The sequence below is a fragment of the Rhinopithecus roxellana genome, chromosome 8 (genome assembly GCF_007565055.1).
Source record: "Rhinopithecus roxellana isolate Shanxi Qingling chromosome 8, ASM756505v1, whole genome shotgun sequence".
In the NCBI taxonomy this organism is placed as follows: Eukaryota; Metazoa; Chordata; class Mammalia; order Primates; family Cercopithecidae; genus Rhinopithecus; species Rhinopithecus roxellana.
In genome coordinates this window covers 19,394,795-19,412,524 of record NC_044556.1, presented here as the reverse complement: position 1 = coordinate 19,412,524, position 17,730 = coordinate 19,394,795, and the positions used below count along the sequence as shown (strand labels likewise).

Sequence of the window (17,730 nt, the reverse complement as noted above, 5' to 3'; positions counted from 1 at the left end):
AGTGCTTTTGTGTGTGCATATTGCTGTTAAAATTTGGTGTTCCCACAGCAGGGACCAATGGTCTAGGCTTCTGTTCTGCCATCTTGCTTCTCCTCTCCTCAGGAAATGTTTGTTAAACAAAAAAAAGAAGTTGTTTCAGCTGATGAGGGGAACGTTCATTTTTCCATCTTTTCTTACAGAAGCAGGAAGATTGATGGCTTGGTATTATATTACATTTGAGACGGTGAAGAAATTTTATACAATCAGTGGAAAAGAAACCTTATCAGACCTGGTAAATTAATTTTCACTAGAAAATAAATATATAATGGTAGAGTATAAAATAATATTTGAGAAACAACTAATTGGTGTATCTCATATAATTTAAGAATGAATGAGCAGAAAAGAAAGCATTTCTAAGAATGCTTATGTTTCCTCTGGTATAATTCTGATCATGAGATTTGGAATAGTTCTTAGAATATATTATATTTTCTGTTTTAACTCCTAGGCTAAGAAAATTTATATACACAACTAAAGTAGGTATGGCAACTGCTTTACAACTTAGGTGATAATGCTGATTACCTTGGTAGTGGCTACAGAATGTAATAATATGTAAGAAAGATTCCAAGATGATGTGGTGTGATATATTAGGAAAGTCTGCCATGAGCGAAGGACAGTGAATTGCATGCAGCATGTGTGCCACGTACTTGCAACCCTTCCCTAAATCTTTTGGGTCAGAATAGTGAGAACAATGGAAATAGAATAGTATTGGTGATGACCCCGATAAAAGAACTGACTGTAGAGAAAATGAGAGTAATAACAGGTTATGCTAAAATGTCCACAATGGGGCAACTTTGCAGCTGCAGCAGTGAACAGAACCGTAGGCATGTCATTGGTACACAGTAATTGCGTTGGTCCTTTCTCCGTTTACTTAGGACATGAATGTGAAACAATATTTATAAAAGAAAATATTTACTCTCAAATTTAAGCCATTCATTTTTGTTAAAATATCTAATTTGATTACTGTGGTAAGATTATTATAGTAAAAATTACACAGTAGATTTCCAGTCATGATTGAGGAGTCACATAAACAACAATTGATGAAAGATAGAAGGTTTATATTTTTGTGTAAACATTATTCTTAATTAAGGAGAAATCAAGAGTCGAAAACACCCACTATTAACATTAACTCATCTAATCTGGAGTTTAGCAAGTGTGTAAGAAAATTAAAACAAGTGTTAGTTCCATTTTAGATATGTGGGAAACCAAAGCACAGAGACTGCTTTGGCATCTGGCAGAAGTAGGCTCTAGAATCCAAATTTCCTAGTATCTAAAACATTCTTTCTATGACTAAATTATCCTCAATTAAGATAATGATTTGCAAACTATAGAACAGAATCGTAGTAGTAGTAGTGTTACCGGCGGGGGTACTTGCTCCCAGAGCTCCCAAGATGGTAGTGGGCTGCTTCCAAACTGGTGGCGGGCCACTTCCAAGATGGTGGCAAGCCTCATGTTCTCTGACCTGGGGTTCTTGGCCTCACGGATTCCAAGGAACGGAATCTTGTGCCATGTAATGAGTGTTGTAGGTCTATTAGAAGCCGTGGGTCCCGGAAGAGAACCGTTCAACCCAGTGACTAGTGTTCAGCTCGATTAGGATGAACCCAGGCACTTAGCCATGCAGGAACAATGGCAAGCCTTTAGCCCAATTGGGAGTGGCAGTGGGCGCCTTGCTGGATCAGGAGCACAGTGGACACCCTGCTGGATCTGGTGGGATGGAAGTCAGCTGTGGGTCTGCCACAGCAGCAAACAGCAGTGGTGGATGGCGAGCGAAAGCTCAGCTCGAGCTCCAGACGTAACAAAACACGGACCAGAAGAGTGCAGTTGCAAGATTTAATAGAGTGAAATAGAGTGAAGACAGGGCTCTCACATAGTGGGAGGGGACCCAAAGTGTTTTGCCATAGCCAGCTCGAATGCTTGGATTTCTTTCCTGATCCTTGTCCCTCCCACTGTGCTCTCAGGCAATAGATGATTGGCTATTTCTTTACCTCCTGTTTTGCCTAATGAGCATTTTAGTGAGCTTTCTGATTGGTCGGGTGTGGACTGAGTTGCAAGCCCCATGTTTAAAGGTGGATGTGGTCACCTTTCCAGCTAGGCTTAGGGGTTCTTAGTCAGCCTAGGAAATTCCAGCTAGTTCTGTCTCTCAGTAGTAACAAAATCAATGTTTATTGAGGATTTATTTATTACTATGTGATAGGCACTGGGCTATATATTTTAAATTCTGTCTTGTTAATCTTTGAAGTCTTATTGGTATAGTCCTGGTGTCTAATGCAGTGTCTGGTATATAATAGGAGTTTGTAAGCATTTGTTAGTGAATGAATGAATCCTTAAAGAAGCAAAATGTATAAAGCAGGTTTTTAACTCTGTTATGTTGATTGATAAAACTGTGATGGTTTAAGGCAGTATGAAAAATAAATAAATGTGGAGAAAGGATGAAAGGATATAAACAAAAAATAGACTTCATTAAATGGACAACTGCTGAAATGTTACAGGTTACATTGATAGCCGGCTGCAAGGAATTTCTAGATATACAGTTAAGGATAAATGAAAAGAAAACACTGAATACTTTGAACAAAGATCCCAACCGGATAACTATCAGGTACAGAAATTGCATATGTTTTAAATAATTTTAAGAGGTTTTATTTAATTAAAATAAATAATAATACATGTTTTGCCATGTGGTTTTATTTACAGATTTCCAATAGAAGGAAGAATTAAAACAAGAGAAATGAAAGTAAATTGGTAAAGATGATTCATACTTATGAAAGTTTTCTTTTTTTGGTTTTAAAACATATTTTAAATTTGTTTTTCTTAATACAGAAAAAATTACATAAAAATGAGTTAGAATGTGGATGTGAAATTAATTTCTTAGAACTCTCAGACTTTAAAATTGATAATTTGTGAATGGGTTTTCTTAACAAACATTTGTTCAGAGTGTATTCTGTTGAGGCAACGTGGACGGTTGAAAGAAGACATGCTTCTTATGCTTCTCATTGTCAGGAGCTTTCAAGTTAGCTTGAATGAGAGTAATACATTTGTATTATTTGTAAATTGTGGACAGTATGAAAACCTGTGTAATAAATGTCTACTGAATGGTAGTGGCATTCTGGGAGAGACAAAGAGTAAAAGCAAAATCATTACTAAAGGAGTGTATATGTGACAGTGGATGACTATTCTGCCAAAAATGGGGAGTTTGTACAGAGATTAGTAATTGAAAGAGTAAATTAAGGTTACACTGTAACTTGTGACTTTTAGCGGTTTGCAATCACAAATGCAATGATACTGTTTTCTGTTATGCTAAGTGCTTGGCTTTCTGAGGATGTAGGTCTTAGTGTTATGTAATTTAAGGTGAAATGATCTTTTTTAATGTGGCTCAATAAAACTAATTAGCCAAAGAATTTATTTTTCCTCCATAGCTAGAGGAGGCCATTCTTTCTTTGGGATTCTTCCTGACATCTTATTAAATTTTATCTTCCAAATACCTTTAAGTCTATAAAGTAGTCTTCTCATTGTTGTTTACAATTCATCAGGCAGATTTGTAGCGTGTACCACTGAAGTTAGTGTTTATTTTCTTAGCTGTACTTCTATATTCAAATATTTATTTCTATAAATTCATATATCCTTAGAGATCATAGTAAATAAACTTAAGAGATCATATAGCCCAATCCTCTCATTTTACAAATTACATAAATGATGCCCAGATAAGTTATGACTTCACCAAGGTTATATTGCTATCTAGAACTCTTGATTTTCTCATTTTTCCCCCCGTATACTGTGTTGCATAAATTATTGAGTCAAATTAAATCAAGTATTTTTCCACACTCATTTTCGTGGGAACACTTTGTTTGAACTTTCAGTGCTTCCATTAGCTTTACCTTAAATTGGGTAGTATATTCTTTTGATTGAAGCTGTCAGATTTTAAAGTTTATTATACTTTATAATTGTTTTTATACATATCATAATTTAGATTCCCATTATCATTTCATGCCTTTGTGCATCTTGTTTAAGCATAGCCAAGAAGAGAGAATGTGTGTATGTGTGGGATGGAGGGGTCTTAATCCAAAATTTATAGTCTTTTGGTAGGTGTTGATGGCTAATAGTTACCTTTTTCATGGCTTTGTCATATCCCTGTTACTTTGCTGAACTTCAAATCTGTTATTCTCCAAGTAGATGTTAATCCTCTTAGTTTAGGATTTTATCCTTCAAATTTCTGGTTTCCGCCCTTTTTATTCTATTTATTTATTTATTTATTTATTTATTTATTTATTTATTTTGAGACAGAGTGTTGCACTGTGGCCCAAGCTCGAGTGCAATGGCATGATCTCGGCTCACTGCAACCTCTGCCTCCCAGGCTCAAGTGATTCTCCTGCCTCAGCTTCCAGAGTAGCTGCGATTACTGGAGCTCACCATCACACCTGGCTAATTTTTGTATTTTTAATAGAGATGGGGTTTCACCATGTTGGCCAGTCTGGTCCCGAACTCCTGACCTCAAAAGTGATCCGCCTGCCTCAGCCTCCCAAAGTGCTGAGATTACAGGCATGAGTCAGCGTGCCTGGCTCTGCCCTTTTAATTTAAGGCTATTTTAAAATTCTTCCTAGCTTTAATTCCTAGGTCTTCCCTCTTCAGCACTAGCTCTGTTTTCTTTAACTGGTATTTTTCAGTGAACTGACAGGGTATGATACGGAGCCACCATACGAAGCCCTGAACTTCCCAACTCTGGATTCCCCTTTTACACACAAGAATGAACTGTTTGTGTGTAGACTGATATGGTCTGATCATGAATGTAATTCTAACCGAATGAATACTTCATCTCATTTAATTCTTTTACTAACCCTGGGTTAGTCATAACTACCATGTAACTCTGCCCCTGTTAGTGGAGGTGGCAGAGGTGCCACCTCAGCTGAGGCTGTGGCACTTCTCTTTCTACTGAGGACAAGCTCAGGGGTAAGATCATAGGACATCACTGCTTGCCTTATCTGGTGCAGAGAAACAGAGAGCCCTGCCATGGTTCTGTACCTACTAGCTTAAATCCCTGTGCTTCCTCCTATCCCTGTTTTATTACTGCTTCTTGAAATAAGATTTCTGACAGGGAAGTATGATGTTGAAAAGTGTCCCATTTATTATTAGATATATTGCTTTTTAATATAAATAAATATTACTTCAAAAGTCTTATTTTTACTCCAGCAATTTTGTACTCCACATTTGTGCATCCCTAGGTAGCTTAACAAGGAGTTTTATTTACCCAGCATTTAAAAGCACCCCATTTACGTTTTTCCGTCAGTTCCTTCTTTGATAGTATACTGTGTATCTTTGTAACTATTTCTTAATAGTTGATATAAAATAATTTTCAGAAGCATATACCATAACCAAAAAAAGTGAATAGTTCAAATTTCTGTTGTATACATCCATTCCAGGAAGTGAGTTGTTTACTTCTTTCAATTTTCATGTATCTTCTGCTAAACTAAATCATGAAATATAACTATTCTACCCTTTTTCTTTGTATAGCTGACTGTATTGGTCTTATCAAGAGACCTCCTTCTACTGGAGGAGTTTAGGAAGAAATTTGTTTTTTAAAAGAGATCCCCTTAAGAGAGTAATAATACGTACAGTAACTTTAGTTTAGTTAGAACCATCAGTGATTTGCATATCAGTGCCTGATTAGGTAAGTTTATGGGCAAAACAGGTAGTAAAGAACCCAGGATATAGTAGGCACACAGGCACTAGTGTCTTTTTTCTCCTTATACAACTAACACCTCAAATTTAGTAGCCAAGCAGCTTCTGGTTTTGAATAACCAGCTAATATGCTACTGACCTTCATACACTGAACAGAATTATCAGCACCTAATACTATGCCTGGCACTTAATAAGCACTTAATAAAAATTTGTTGATTAAACAAGTTGTATTTGTTGATTAAACAAGTTGTATTATTTTTCTCTGATTCCTTGAAAAGAAATAGTAGAGCCAAAAGATAGAACTGTATTGGAGGAGAATATGAAAACAATTTGAGATAGTTGAGATTAAAGTAACAGTCTTAGTGAAAGTCTCCTGTGATTTTTATCAATCTAGAGATTATAATGAAAGTTGGAGAAGAAATGAGATCTTTTAGAGAGAGAGAGAGAGATTGAGTGAATAAAGAAGAGCAATAAGTAAATAAAGACAACTTTGAGGATTTGGGGAAAAGGGAAGAAACTTTTATTATTGACCTGCAATAATAACTATGCAAGATAGAGAATCATGTAGTATTGCAGAAATTAAGGCAGAGAAAAGTTTTAAGAAGGAATACTTCAGTGAGTGATGTCAAATACTGTAAGATAGATAACCCTTAAAAGGGAGTAACAATTTTTTTCTTTCCCTCAGTCTTATTCAGGCTCAACTAGGATGCATTCCCATACAAGATTTTGCTTTGACACAAGATACCGCAAAGATTTTCAGACATGGCTCCCGAATTACAAGATGTATGTTACAGGATTAGTGGGTTTTAAATATTTTTTCCAATAAACTGGTATATTAGATTTAATATTGGAAACTTTTTTTTTAGGGTTGTCAGATTTTGTAGCTGCTCAAGAAAAGAAGTTCACCGTACTATTGAATAGTTTGATTTTAGCTAAATGTTTTAGGTGTAAACTTTGGGAAAACTCTCTGCATGTATCCAAACAACTGGAAAAAATTGGTAGGTACTGAATACAGGCAGACAGTTTGGCCATGTCTGCAATTTATTCACTGTTAGTAAAATTATTCTGTGATGATTACAGACCTTCAAGGAAGATATGTGTTTGTAGGCTTAAATAAGTGCTGTATTTTACTTTCAAAAATCTGATTTTCATTTGCTCCTGCTTAAAGGATTCCATTTGAAATCAACTGAACGATACATGAGTACGTGAGAAACCTAATAAAAATTAATGCTGTCATTTGAAAATTTTTTCTCATACCAGGAGGGCAATTTGGTTATAATAATTAAGTAACTATGTGATGCCCTCTCTTCCACTTTTATGACTAATATTTTGTTTTGATCTCAATTACGAGGTACAGAGTTAGCAGTCCCAGCCGTTCCTAATTCACTACAGAAAATTATGTCACTTCTTTATGTCTTTTTTTTGTTTTGTTTTTAATAACAGTAGGGTATTAATACTGATTTTTCATAGAGATTCTGTAGACAAAAGATTGTGCTTGATTATTTTGTCTATAGGAACCTTGTGTAGTGTGTGCTCTGAGACGATAGGGAGTACCATTTATAAAGGATTTTCCTGTTTGGTACCTGTGACCTTGTGACCCTATTCCTTCTTAGACAGCTAGAATTCTAAAAAGAGAGTTACTATCTTATGACTGACAGCCTTGTTAGTTTTACAATTTTGTATGCATCTTGTGGGTATCAATAAATTAAATAATGGATTTTTAGGGATGTTTTGTTATTTATTTGAACAAAGATTACCAACTGTTTATGAAGAAGTCCTACCTTTTGTATCTGTGAAATTTGAAATCAGTGAGGTAGCAGAGGGCTGACTAGGAAGTCATGGGAGCTGGGGTGAAGGGGAGATTGACTGGTGCAAGTAAGGGGAGAGATTCTTGATGGAAAGGCTAACCTTCTTACAGAAGTCCTGGTAACCGAATACCACATCCATCCCACAAAGGCAGGAGTTCTCAATTGGAAAGGTGGTTCCATACAACATTTAGAAAATTTTGAAATTTGGCTAAGTGATTACTAGTAAATTTCATTATACTTGAAAAAGCCAATCTTTCTGGCTTTCTAGAGTATTGTCAATATGAGCATCCATTGCATTCTGTCCCTTCCAGATTGTTGAAACTAACCTGTTTTCACACATACTCATTACAGCTGAACAGAAAAAAGCAAATATTACCCAGAAAAAAAAAACCATATAATAGAAAAGTGAGAGAATCCAAACAAAAAGTTAAATCTAAGTTGTTACTGAGCATCTTGAAAAAAAATAATGCATAGAAATTGATTTTAATGGTGGCTACAAACTAAAAAGTTAAAAGTCAGTAAACATTTTGAGGGGAAATGGAAATGAACATTGAGGAATTATGAATACTAGAAGCTGTGTCTTAAGAAGAACTAAGAGAAATTCCTAAGAACAAGTAAATATATGAGTAAGGAAATAGTGTCATACCTTCACTAGTAATATATGTAATATATATGCCTTAGACAAGGTAGTAATATTTTGGAATTTTATACTGCTCAGTGTCTTCTATTTGGGGATTTGGATAAATTCATTCATAAGCATGTAAGAATTTTAAATTCTACCTTCTGATAGTATAAGGAAATAGGAAAATTTCGAAGAAGAAAATGAACTTGATGTTTTTTGTTGTTTGTTTTTGAGATGGAGATTCACTCTCTTGCCCAGGCTGGAGTCCAATGGCATGATCTCGGCTCACTGCAACCTCCGCCTCCCACGTTCAAGTGATTCTCCGCCTCAGCCTCCTGAGTAGCTGGGATTACAGGCATGTGCCACCTCGCCTGGCTAATTTTGTATTTTTAGTAGAGACAGAGTTTCTCCATGTTGGTCAGGTTGATCTCGAACTCCCGACCTCAGGTGATCCACCTGCCTCGGCCTCCTAAAGTGCTGGGATTACAGGCATGAGCCACTGGCCCCTATCAAATTTGATGTATTTAAGGAATAAAATGAAAGCAAGAGTGACTGGAGAGTAGTCAGCAAAAGGAGAATTAGAAGAAATTAGATTTGAGACATAGGCTGTAGTCAAGTCATATCAGTAAGGAAATTTGACCCCAGTAAGGAAATTGCCACTTCATTCTAAATGCAATGGAAAAGCATTGGAAGTTTTAGGCAGTAGAGTAAAATAGTCTGGTTTAGGTACAGAAACATAGGCCTGTATTCCTAAGACAGAAATGAGAGTCATCGTTTCATGAAGCGGTATTCCCTTGCTTCATTCAAGCATGATATTTGAATGATGTTGCCTTTCTTTCAAGCACGAGTACAAAAGTACATATCTGTTGGTGATTGGCCTATGGATGACATATAGTGAAACTAAACGTCCATCATGTGGACCAGTTTCTTTTTCTTTTATAAAGCAAATGCATATTTTATTTGTCTGAATAAATATGAATAATTGAATAATGTCACAAACCAAATAATCCAACTGAAAACTTTTTACAAAAACTATCAGTTAGTTATTTGACTGGATCTTTAAATTTTTTTTTACTAATTTAGTTGTTATATATTTAAATATATGTTTTATTTAAAGTGGATTATTTTTAAGTTGTTGTTTGATTAATTTTCCACAGGTATAACATTGTCAAATGCAATTGTAAATGCTGGTTTGACTTCCTTTAAAAAAATAGAAGAGACGGATGCAAGGGAACTTGAATTGGTATTTATATTCACTTATTCCTAATTCCTGAATTCTATCTAAATTCTGAGGCCTACCTTTATTTCTATTAAAAGTTATTTTCCTTCTCATAGTCATAAGTATTTTAACTTACCAAGGTTTTGGGTGATAAGCATTATTAAAGCTATGTATTCTAAAAAATATTTTACTGAAAGAATTTCATGTGTTGTGGTAAGGATATAATGATGTAAATATTTTTAGATTTTAAATAGACATCCCCCCTTTGGAACCCAGATAAAAGAAGCTGTGATGTATCTACCAAAATATGAACTTAAAGTGGAACAGGTAAATATTTTCTGTTTCTTAGATATTTTATTGTCTTTTCATAAATAAAGCTACCCATAAATAGGCTTCAGCTGAGTATAAGAAGTAAGATTATTTTTAACACTTTTTATACTTGTCCTTTTTTAAAGATTACAAGATATAGTGATACGACGGCAGAAATATTAGTGACTGTTATATTAAGAAACTTTGAACAGCTACAAACTAAAAGAACAGCATCGGATTCTCACTATGTTACCTTAATCGTAGGTGATGCAGATAATCAGGTAGTTTATCTGCACAAGATTATGTAAGTATGAAATTCCTGATGTTTGATTTTATTTCTAAGCATATACTGTAAAAGAAAAATTCTACTGGGAAAAAAGAAAAAAAAAAAAAAGATCATTGTGGGATCAACTAAATTACATTTTCCTGACCCAATAATGGGGTAGTTTGTCTATTTTTCTATTGAAGAAGATATTAACATTGGGTCTGTTTTAAATTGTTATATTGAATACTCAAATGAACAAAGTGTAAAATCTATCACCGTGGTCTGAAACAAGTGAGTAGATTACCTTTGGAGGTCTTTCTTATTTCATTGCTTTTTCCCAGTTATTCATGGCCCTAGTACTGTTTGGATGCAGTCTTTCTCCTACTGACCTCAAAATACACCTTCTACTTCCAAATTAAAATCTAACAAATTACTATAACTCCATTGTAGGAGCCAAACAAACAAAGCAAATGTATAGAGGAGGTACCCTCCCTTATATCTAGTTCTGTGGCATGCCATTCTATAATTTTTACTTCAGCATTTTTCCAGATACTAATATTTTCTCCCAGGATATCATAAGCAATCTCTAAGTATCAGTTGCAGCTATAACTAATATTTTTTTTTAGCACTTAGTAGGTTTCAAATATTGAATTATTTAATATTTGTATGAGACAGGTGCTATCCATATTTTGTAGAGGAGAAAATTGAGACAAAAAGAGTTTAATGAGTTTATGATTAATCAAACCTTAATCATGGTCATATAGCTAATTAACAGCAACATCTAGATTTGAACCCAAGCAGTTTGCCTCCAGAGCCTAGACTGCCAACCATATTACTGTACTTGTAAGTTCAGGAATGGCAGTGATTCTGAAATGGGAATCTCCTAATTGTGCCAGTATACTGGAAGACACCTTCCCAAAAAGTCGCATGCAAGGTTTCTGAAGGGACTGCAGTGACCAGGATATCCCTTTCACTGGTAACTGCTCTCCTGCAGCTAACCATGACCCACTTACAGAGAATGTGCTATTGTACAAATCTTTGTTCTCTGTGACTAATAAATCTGTGACTATATGAGACTAAAATAAGTTCAGTCATAAAATTGGTTGCTGGTTTGTTTGTGATGTTTTTAGATACAAACCATTTTATATCAATTTAAAAATACTATTGAAATTGTTCTCATAATACATGTAACCTACGTATAGCCAGTTTAAAATGGTAGTAATTTAGGGACAAGCTCATGTGCTATTAATGCAAAGTATATTTTCTTATTGGGACTAAAATGAGTAAATGCAACTTAGAAACAGCTGTAATTAAGAAAATTAGAGATCGGAGGGGGTGACTCACACCTGTAATCTCAGCACTTCGAGAGGCTGAGGCAGGAGGATCACTTAAACTTAAAGCCCAGAGTTTCAGACCAGCCTGGGCAACAAAGTGAGACCCTAGTTCTACAAAAATAAATAAATAAATAATCTGGGCTTAGTGCCAATGTGCCTGTGGTCCCAGCTCCTCAGTAGACCGAGGCAGGAGGCCAAGCCTAGGAGTTTGTGGCTGCAGTAAGGTATGATTGCACCACTGCACTTCAGCCCAGGCAACAGAGTGAGACTCTGTCTCAAAAAACAAAAAGAAAATTAGTTAATTTTTTAAAAAAAATCATGGTCAGGCCGGGCACGGTGGCTCAAGCCTGTAATCCCAGCACTTTGGGAGGCCGAGACGGGCGGATCACGAGGTCAGGAGATCAAGACCATCCTGGCTAACCCGCTGAAACCCCGTCTCTACTAAAAAAAATACAAAAAACTAGCGGGGCGAGGTGGCGAGCGCCTGTAGTCCCAGCTACTCGGGAGGCTGAGGCGGGAGAATGGCGTAAACCCGGGAGGCGGAGCTTGCAGTGAGCTGAGATCTGGCCACTGCACTCCAGGCTGGGTGACAGAGCGAGACTCCGCCTCAGAAAAAAAAAAAAAAAAATCATGGTCAAGAGACTGCCATTGAACTCTGTTTTTCTCCCTCCTTAAAAGTTGGAGAAAGCAGTTTTCAGTAATTGATTTCAGTTTACTACTAGAGAGTATCTTTCTTAAGAACAATCAGCCCTTGACGATTAATATGTATTTCATTCAGTGTTTGGATCACTATTTAAACTCTACTATTTTTCAGGGATTCTGTTTTGCTAAAAGCTGGAAATTGGGCTAAAAAGATTGCTGTGAAGAGAGCTCTTAAATCTGGAGATCTTAGCATAAATTTAATATGTTCTGAATTTGGTAAGTTAATTGAAGTAATGAAGACATGAATATAAATAACATAATTGCATTTAAAAATTACATCCTTTATGCTGGTACAGAAAAACAGTATAAATGGTATAATGCAAAAATAATATATTTAGATAATGTGAATAAACTTTAAAGGAAGTTTCATGTATTTAGGTATGTAAAAGATATCACGGACCAGGATGCCATAATTAAAAGCTTATCTTTTCATTTATAGATATTTTATTTTTGTAGATAAATTGCAGTTATTGTTGGAAGATTTTTATTTTTATAATGATCAATATATAATTTTTTAGTTGTCATATTTTTTAACCTTTCAACATATTTTAACTTTCTGGACTTCTTAGCTCTAGAAGTTATAAAAATATAAGAGAGATCAAAAGAAATGTGTTCTCATATGTGGATTTATATGACTTAAATAAGCATTTGTATACGTTTTTTTCATTTTCCAGTTGGGCTTGATGTTCAGCAGAAATTTACCGTCTTTTACTTAGAACCCAAGAGGTTTGGAAATCAAATGACTATGCAAAGAAAATCTGAAACACAGATTTCCCATTCTAAACTTTCAGATAGATCTACAATAGCAGGACCTAATAAAGGTAAATAGCTCTATTAATTCTTATTTTATATTAAAGCAAAAGTATGGCTAGAGAGGAATATCAGTGTTATAGTACTGCAACACTCCGATTGAGGATACTCTGGAATAAGATATTTAAGCTTCATAGTTATTGCATTAATAGTATATGGTAGAGATTCTTATAGTTAGTATTTGTCAAATTGGGGTGATAATTGGGGGACAAATTTTTTGATTCACCTTTTGCTATATGTATTAGTCCGTTTTCGTGCTGCTATTAAAGACATACTTGAGACTGGGAAGAAAAAGAGATTTAATTGGACTTACAGTTTCACATGGCTGGGGAGGCCTCAGAATCATGGTGGGAGTTAAAAGGCACTTCTTACATGGCGGCAGCAAGAGAAAACTGAGGAAGAAGCAAAAGCAGAAATCCTTGATAAACCCATCAGATCTCATGAGACTTATTCACTATCAGAATAGCAAGGAGAAAACTAGCCTCCATGATTCAGTTACCACCCCCTCAGTCCTTTCCACAGCATGTGGGAATTCTGGGAGATACAATTCAAGTTGAGATTTTGGTGAGGACACAGCCAAACCATGTCAGTATACGTTTTTCCTTTTCCATACTTATGCCATCATTACAGCCATTGTCAGGGGAGAGCAAGTGATGTACAAGAATCAACAGATCTGTTAAGACAAATCAGAGTGAAAAATGAATTATTGTTTTTTATTATGGGAATTTTTCAAACATATACAAAAGTAGATAGAAGTATATGATGAACTTTCATTTACTCATTATCCACTTTAAACAGTAATTAACTCATGGCTACTACTTTCATCTATACCTCTCTTTAGTTTTTTTCCATCCATATTTTGAAGCAAATTTTAGATATCGTATTATTTCCTCTGTAAATGTTTCATTATATATCTATCTAAATGGTAAAGATTTTTTTAAACTACCTTACTTTTATACATAAAAACTAATATCATCCAATATTAAGCCAGGGTTCAAATTGTCTCATAAATATTGTAGATATATTATCATCTTCATACCATCTAGATATACTAGATTAACTCCTGAGTTCTTTTGACTGTTTCCAGTAGTTTTCCTTTTTTTTTTTTTTTTTTTTTTTTTTTTTTTTTTTTTTTTTTGAGACGGACTCTGGCTCTGTCGTCCAGGCTGGAGTGCAATGGCCGGATCTCAGCTCACTGCAAGCTCTGCCTCCCGGGTTTATGCCATTCTCCTGCCTCAGCCTCCCGAGTAGCTGGGACTACAGGGGCCCGCCACCTCGCCCGGCTAGTTTTTTGTATTTTTTAGTAGAGACGGGGTTTCACCGTGTTAGCCAGGATGGTCTCGATCTCCTGACCTCCTGATCCGCCCATCTCGGCCTCCCAAAGTGCTGGGATTACAGGCTTGAGCCACCGCGCCCGGCCTCCAGTAGTTTTCATAGTTTCTTTGCTATGCAGAGTAACATGCTGTTCTAGGCTCATCTTGTATATATCTAACTTCAGTCCCATACATAATAAACCCTTTGTTCAAGAAGCTTTTTTTTTAATGTTAGTAGGTTTCAGAGATCACAATCTGTGTCCTAGAGGAGCTCATTGCCTTTGACTGATCATGATTTCTTAGATTTTTTCATGCATAGAGTTAAGTATTATGTGATTATTTTTTGTCTTAAAAGACATCATGAATTCATACTTATCAAATCAAATTCAGAGATAACAGAATTTATCCTTAAACTCAATTATCTATATACGCCTTCTATCATGCTGAGAAACTTGGTTCTCAATGGCTCAAAAATAATAGAATATCACTAATTTTCTATCCTTTATATACATTACACACACAATAAATAGTCTGAAAATAGCAGCATCAGACTATCACTCTTAATATGATCATTAAAATTTGAGAATTATTTTGCAGGTATTTTTGTTCTTAGACTGTATCTTACTATCTTAGACTATATCTCAATAGTAAAATTATGTGTTTAAAAATCACTTGGAATAGATCCTCTGTATGCAGCCATGTCACTCTGGATACATATACTTTCATTTGTTTCATTTTATTTTATATTTTTAGGAATAGATTTTAAAAATTAATTTTGTTTTATAAAAATGTAAAACATTTACATGGCTCTGTAATTAAATCTACAAAACAAGCACTAAATATATAAACACTTGCAGCATAGGCAGTCTGCCTTGCATGAAGCATAGGCAGTCTGCCTTGCAGTGCATTCTCATTCAGTTGGTCCTATTTTCACTCTTTTGACCCCATAAGGGGAGCAGTTAACAGACACTGGGGAATTTGAGAGCAGCAGTGTGATTAGTCATGCTCTCTGAATAGTATTGGCAATTATGATAAATAGTAACTGCAGTGAGTAGTGGCAGGAAGAGCACATTTAGAACCATTCTGTGAGCTCATGAGCATTCATCTTCTTCCTTTTGAAGAACACAAGAGAGCTTCCATTTCTGGGTAGGATATAGTTTTGTGGTAGGCCAGTGCTTCCCCAGCTACAACTATGAAAACCTTCATACCTTATAAAATTATAATTTTTAGGGCATCAGAGATTTGTGGCAGCAATAAGGAATAAAGGAACTCAAATTCTTATAAAAAGGCTAGGTAGACCATGCCCTATAAAGGGGTTTACATGATCAACCGCTCACCATGTTTGCCTGACAGAGGAAAATGGAAACCTCTTCTGGTGAAATACAATCTGGAAACCACCCACACAATGTCTGTCATACGATAAAAAAAATTATGAGGCCTGCAAAGAGACAAGACCATATGACTGATAATCAACTGTGTAAAGAAACAAGCCAGACATGGTGACACACACTAGTAGGCCTAGATATTCAGGAGGCTAAGGCAGAAGGACTTCTTCAGTCCAGGGCTTTGAGGCTGTAGTGCACTATGATCATGCGTGTGAATCTACCACTGCACTCCAGCCTGGGTCACATAGCAAGACCACATCTCTTTAAAAAAAGTACAAAATAATTATGATTAATATTTTCAAGAAAATATAGAAAAAATAGGTAAATCCATGAAAAGATGGAAAGTTTTACCAGATAATTAAAATCTATACAGAGATTTAAATGGACTTTCTAGAACTGAAAATACAGTATCTGAAGTGAAGAGCCAGTTGGGTAGGTTTAACATGAGATTCAATATAAGCAAATGTAGGATTTGTGGGCTTTGAGACATATCAGTAGAAAATATCCAAATTGAAGCCCAGAGATAAGAGAATGGAAAGAACACAAAGGAATATAATACTCAAAAAAAAAAAAAAAAAAAAAAAGGTCTAGCATATGCATAATTAAAGTCCCAGAAGCAGAGTAGAGAGAATGGGACAAAATTAACCTTCAAAGAGACAATGGCAGAGTCCATTTCAAAATAATAAAAGACATCAACCAACAGATTTAGAATTTTGGTAAACCCCAAACAGAGGCAAATACAGGGAAAACCACACCTGGACACATTGTAGCAAAACTGCTGAAAATGTTAAAATTAGACACATCATTTATACATTCCCTTCAAAAGAGCAACAGTGAAACTGACAGCTAACTTCTCAACAATAATAATAGAAAACAGAAGACAATGTAACGTCATATTCAAAATTTTACCAACCTAGGTTTCTGCCCAGTGGAAAATATCCGTCACGATGCAAGTGAAAAAAGACATAGAGAAAGAAAATAACTAAATAACTTTATCACTGTTAGTATATTTATCAGCCTGAATTAAAATAAATACTAAGGCCAGGCTTAGTGGCTCATGCCTATAATCCCAGCAGTTTGGGAGGCCAAGATGGGCAGATCTCTTGAGCCTAAGAGTTCAAGACCAGCCTAGGCAGTGTGGTGAAACCCTGTCTCTACAAAAAAATTAAATTAGTGTGGTGACATGCACCAGTGGTCCCAGCTACTTGGGAGGCTGAGGTGGGAGGATCATTTGACCCTGGGAAGTTGAGGCTGCAGTGAGCTGAGATCACACTACTGCACTCCAGTCTAGGTAACAGAGTGAGATCCTGTCTCAAAATGAAAAATAAAATAAAATAAATGCTAAGGAGATTTCCTTAGAGGAAAATGATCGCAGATGAAAACATGGACGTACTGGAGGGAATGAAGAAGAGTAGAAAGGATAAATATATGGCTAAATATAAATTGACTATGTAAAACAATAATTGAAATGGCTTGCAGAGTTTAAAATATATGTGGAAATAAAATGCAAAGCAAAAAAATACAAGCTTGCATCTCAAGAATATGCCATATCAAACAATAATGTAATGAGAAAAACAGAAATCAGCGATACATAGGATATAATTATACAACAGAGAAAAATCAGCAAAGCTGAGATTTGGTTCTTAGAAAAGATAAATTAAGAACTCTCTGAGTGAAGACCGATCAAGAGAAAAAGAAAGAAAACACAAGTAACAATATCAAGAATGAAGAAGAAGATATTGCATTGTACATCAAAAAGTTACTGAAGATATTCAAAAGCACAAAAACAAGATATTTTTTACAAAAACAAAACAATTTTGTAATGATAAATTTGACATAGTTTGGGTTAAAATGAGAAAATTTTTTGAGAAGCAGAGGTTACCAAAACTGACAGAAGAAAATAAAAACTGAGTAGTCTGATACTAGTAATGAAATTGTAGCAATTGTTAGTAAAAAATTTTCCACAAAGAAAACTTGAGGCAGAAAAATTAACTTCACTGTTAATTTTTCTCAATTAAGAAGAAATAATATCAAACTTACCTAAACTTTTCCAGAGAATAGAAAAAAAAAGAATATTTTCTAATGTTTCGTTTTTTTTTTTTTTAATGAGGCCAGTATGTCAAAACCTGACAAGGACATTAAAAAGAAAGGAAAATTATTTAGCAACGTATCTCATGAACATAGATCCAAAAGTCTTTAATGAAGTATTAACAAGCTGAATTCGGCCATATTTTTATTTTTTATTTATTTATTTATT

The 17,730-nt window shown here is 35.1% G+C and overlaps 1 protein-coding gene across 1 annotated transcript in view; it reads left to right on the top strand.

Moving 5' to 3' along the window:
• The window catches only part of HFM1 (helicase for meiosis 1), a 129,869-nt gene that overhangs the window by 76,470 nt on the left and 35,669 nt on the right, over positions 1-17,730 (top strand). Inside the window, exons 20-29 of the mRNA XM_010370387.2 lie at positions 180-271; positions 2,526-2,632; positions 2,728-2,775; positions 6,392-6,489; positions 6,573-6,704; positions 9,294-9,379; positions 9,599-9,682; positions 9,811-9,968; positions 12,078-12,181; positions 12,640-12,786. Of these exons, the coding sequence (XP_010368689.2) occupies positions 180-271; positions 2,526-2,632; positions 2,728-2,775; positions 6,392-6,489; positions 6,573-6,704; positions 9,294-9,379; positions 9,599-9,682; positions 9,811-9,968; positions 12,078-12,181; positions 12,640-12,786 (1,056 nt within the window). The remainder of the gene's footprint in view (positions 1-179; positions 272-2,525; positions 2,633-2,727; positions 2,776-6,391; positions 6,490-6,572; positions 6,705-9,293; positions 9,380-9,598; positions 9,683-9,810; positions 9,969-12,077; positions 12,182-12,639; positions 12,787-17,730) is intronic.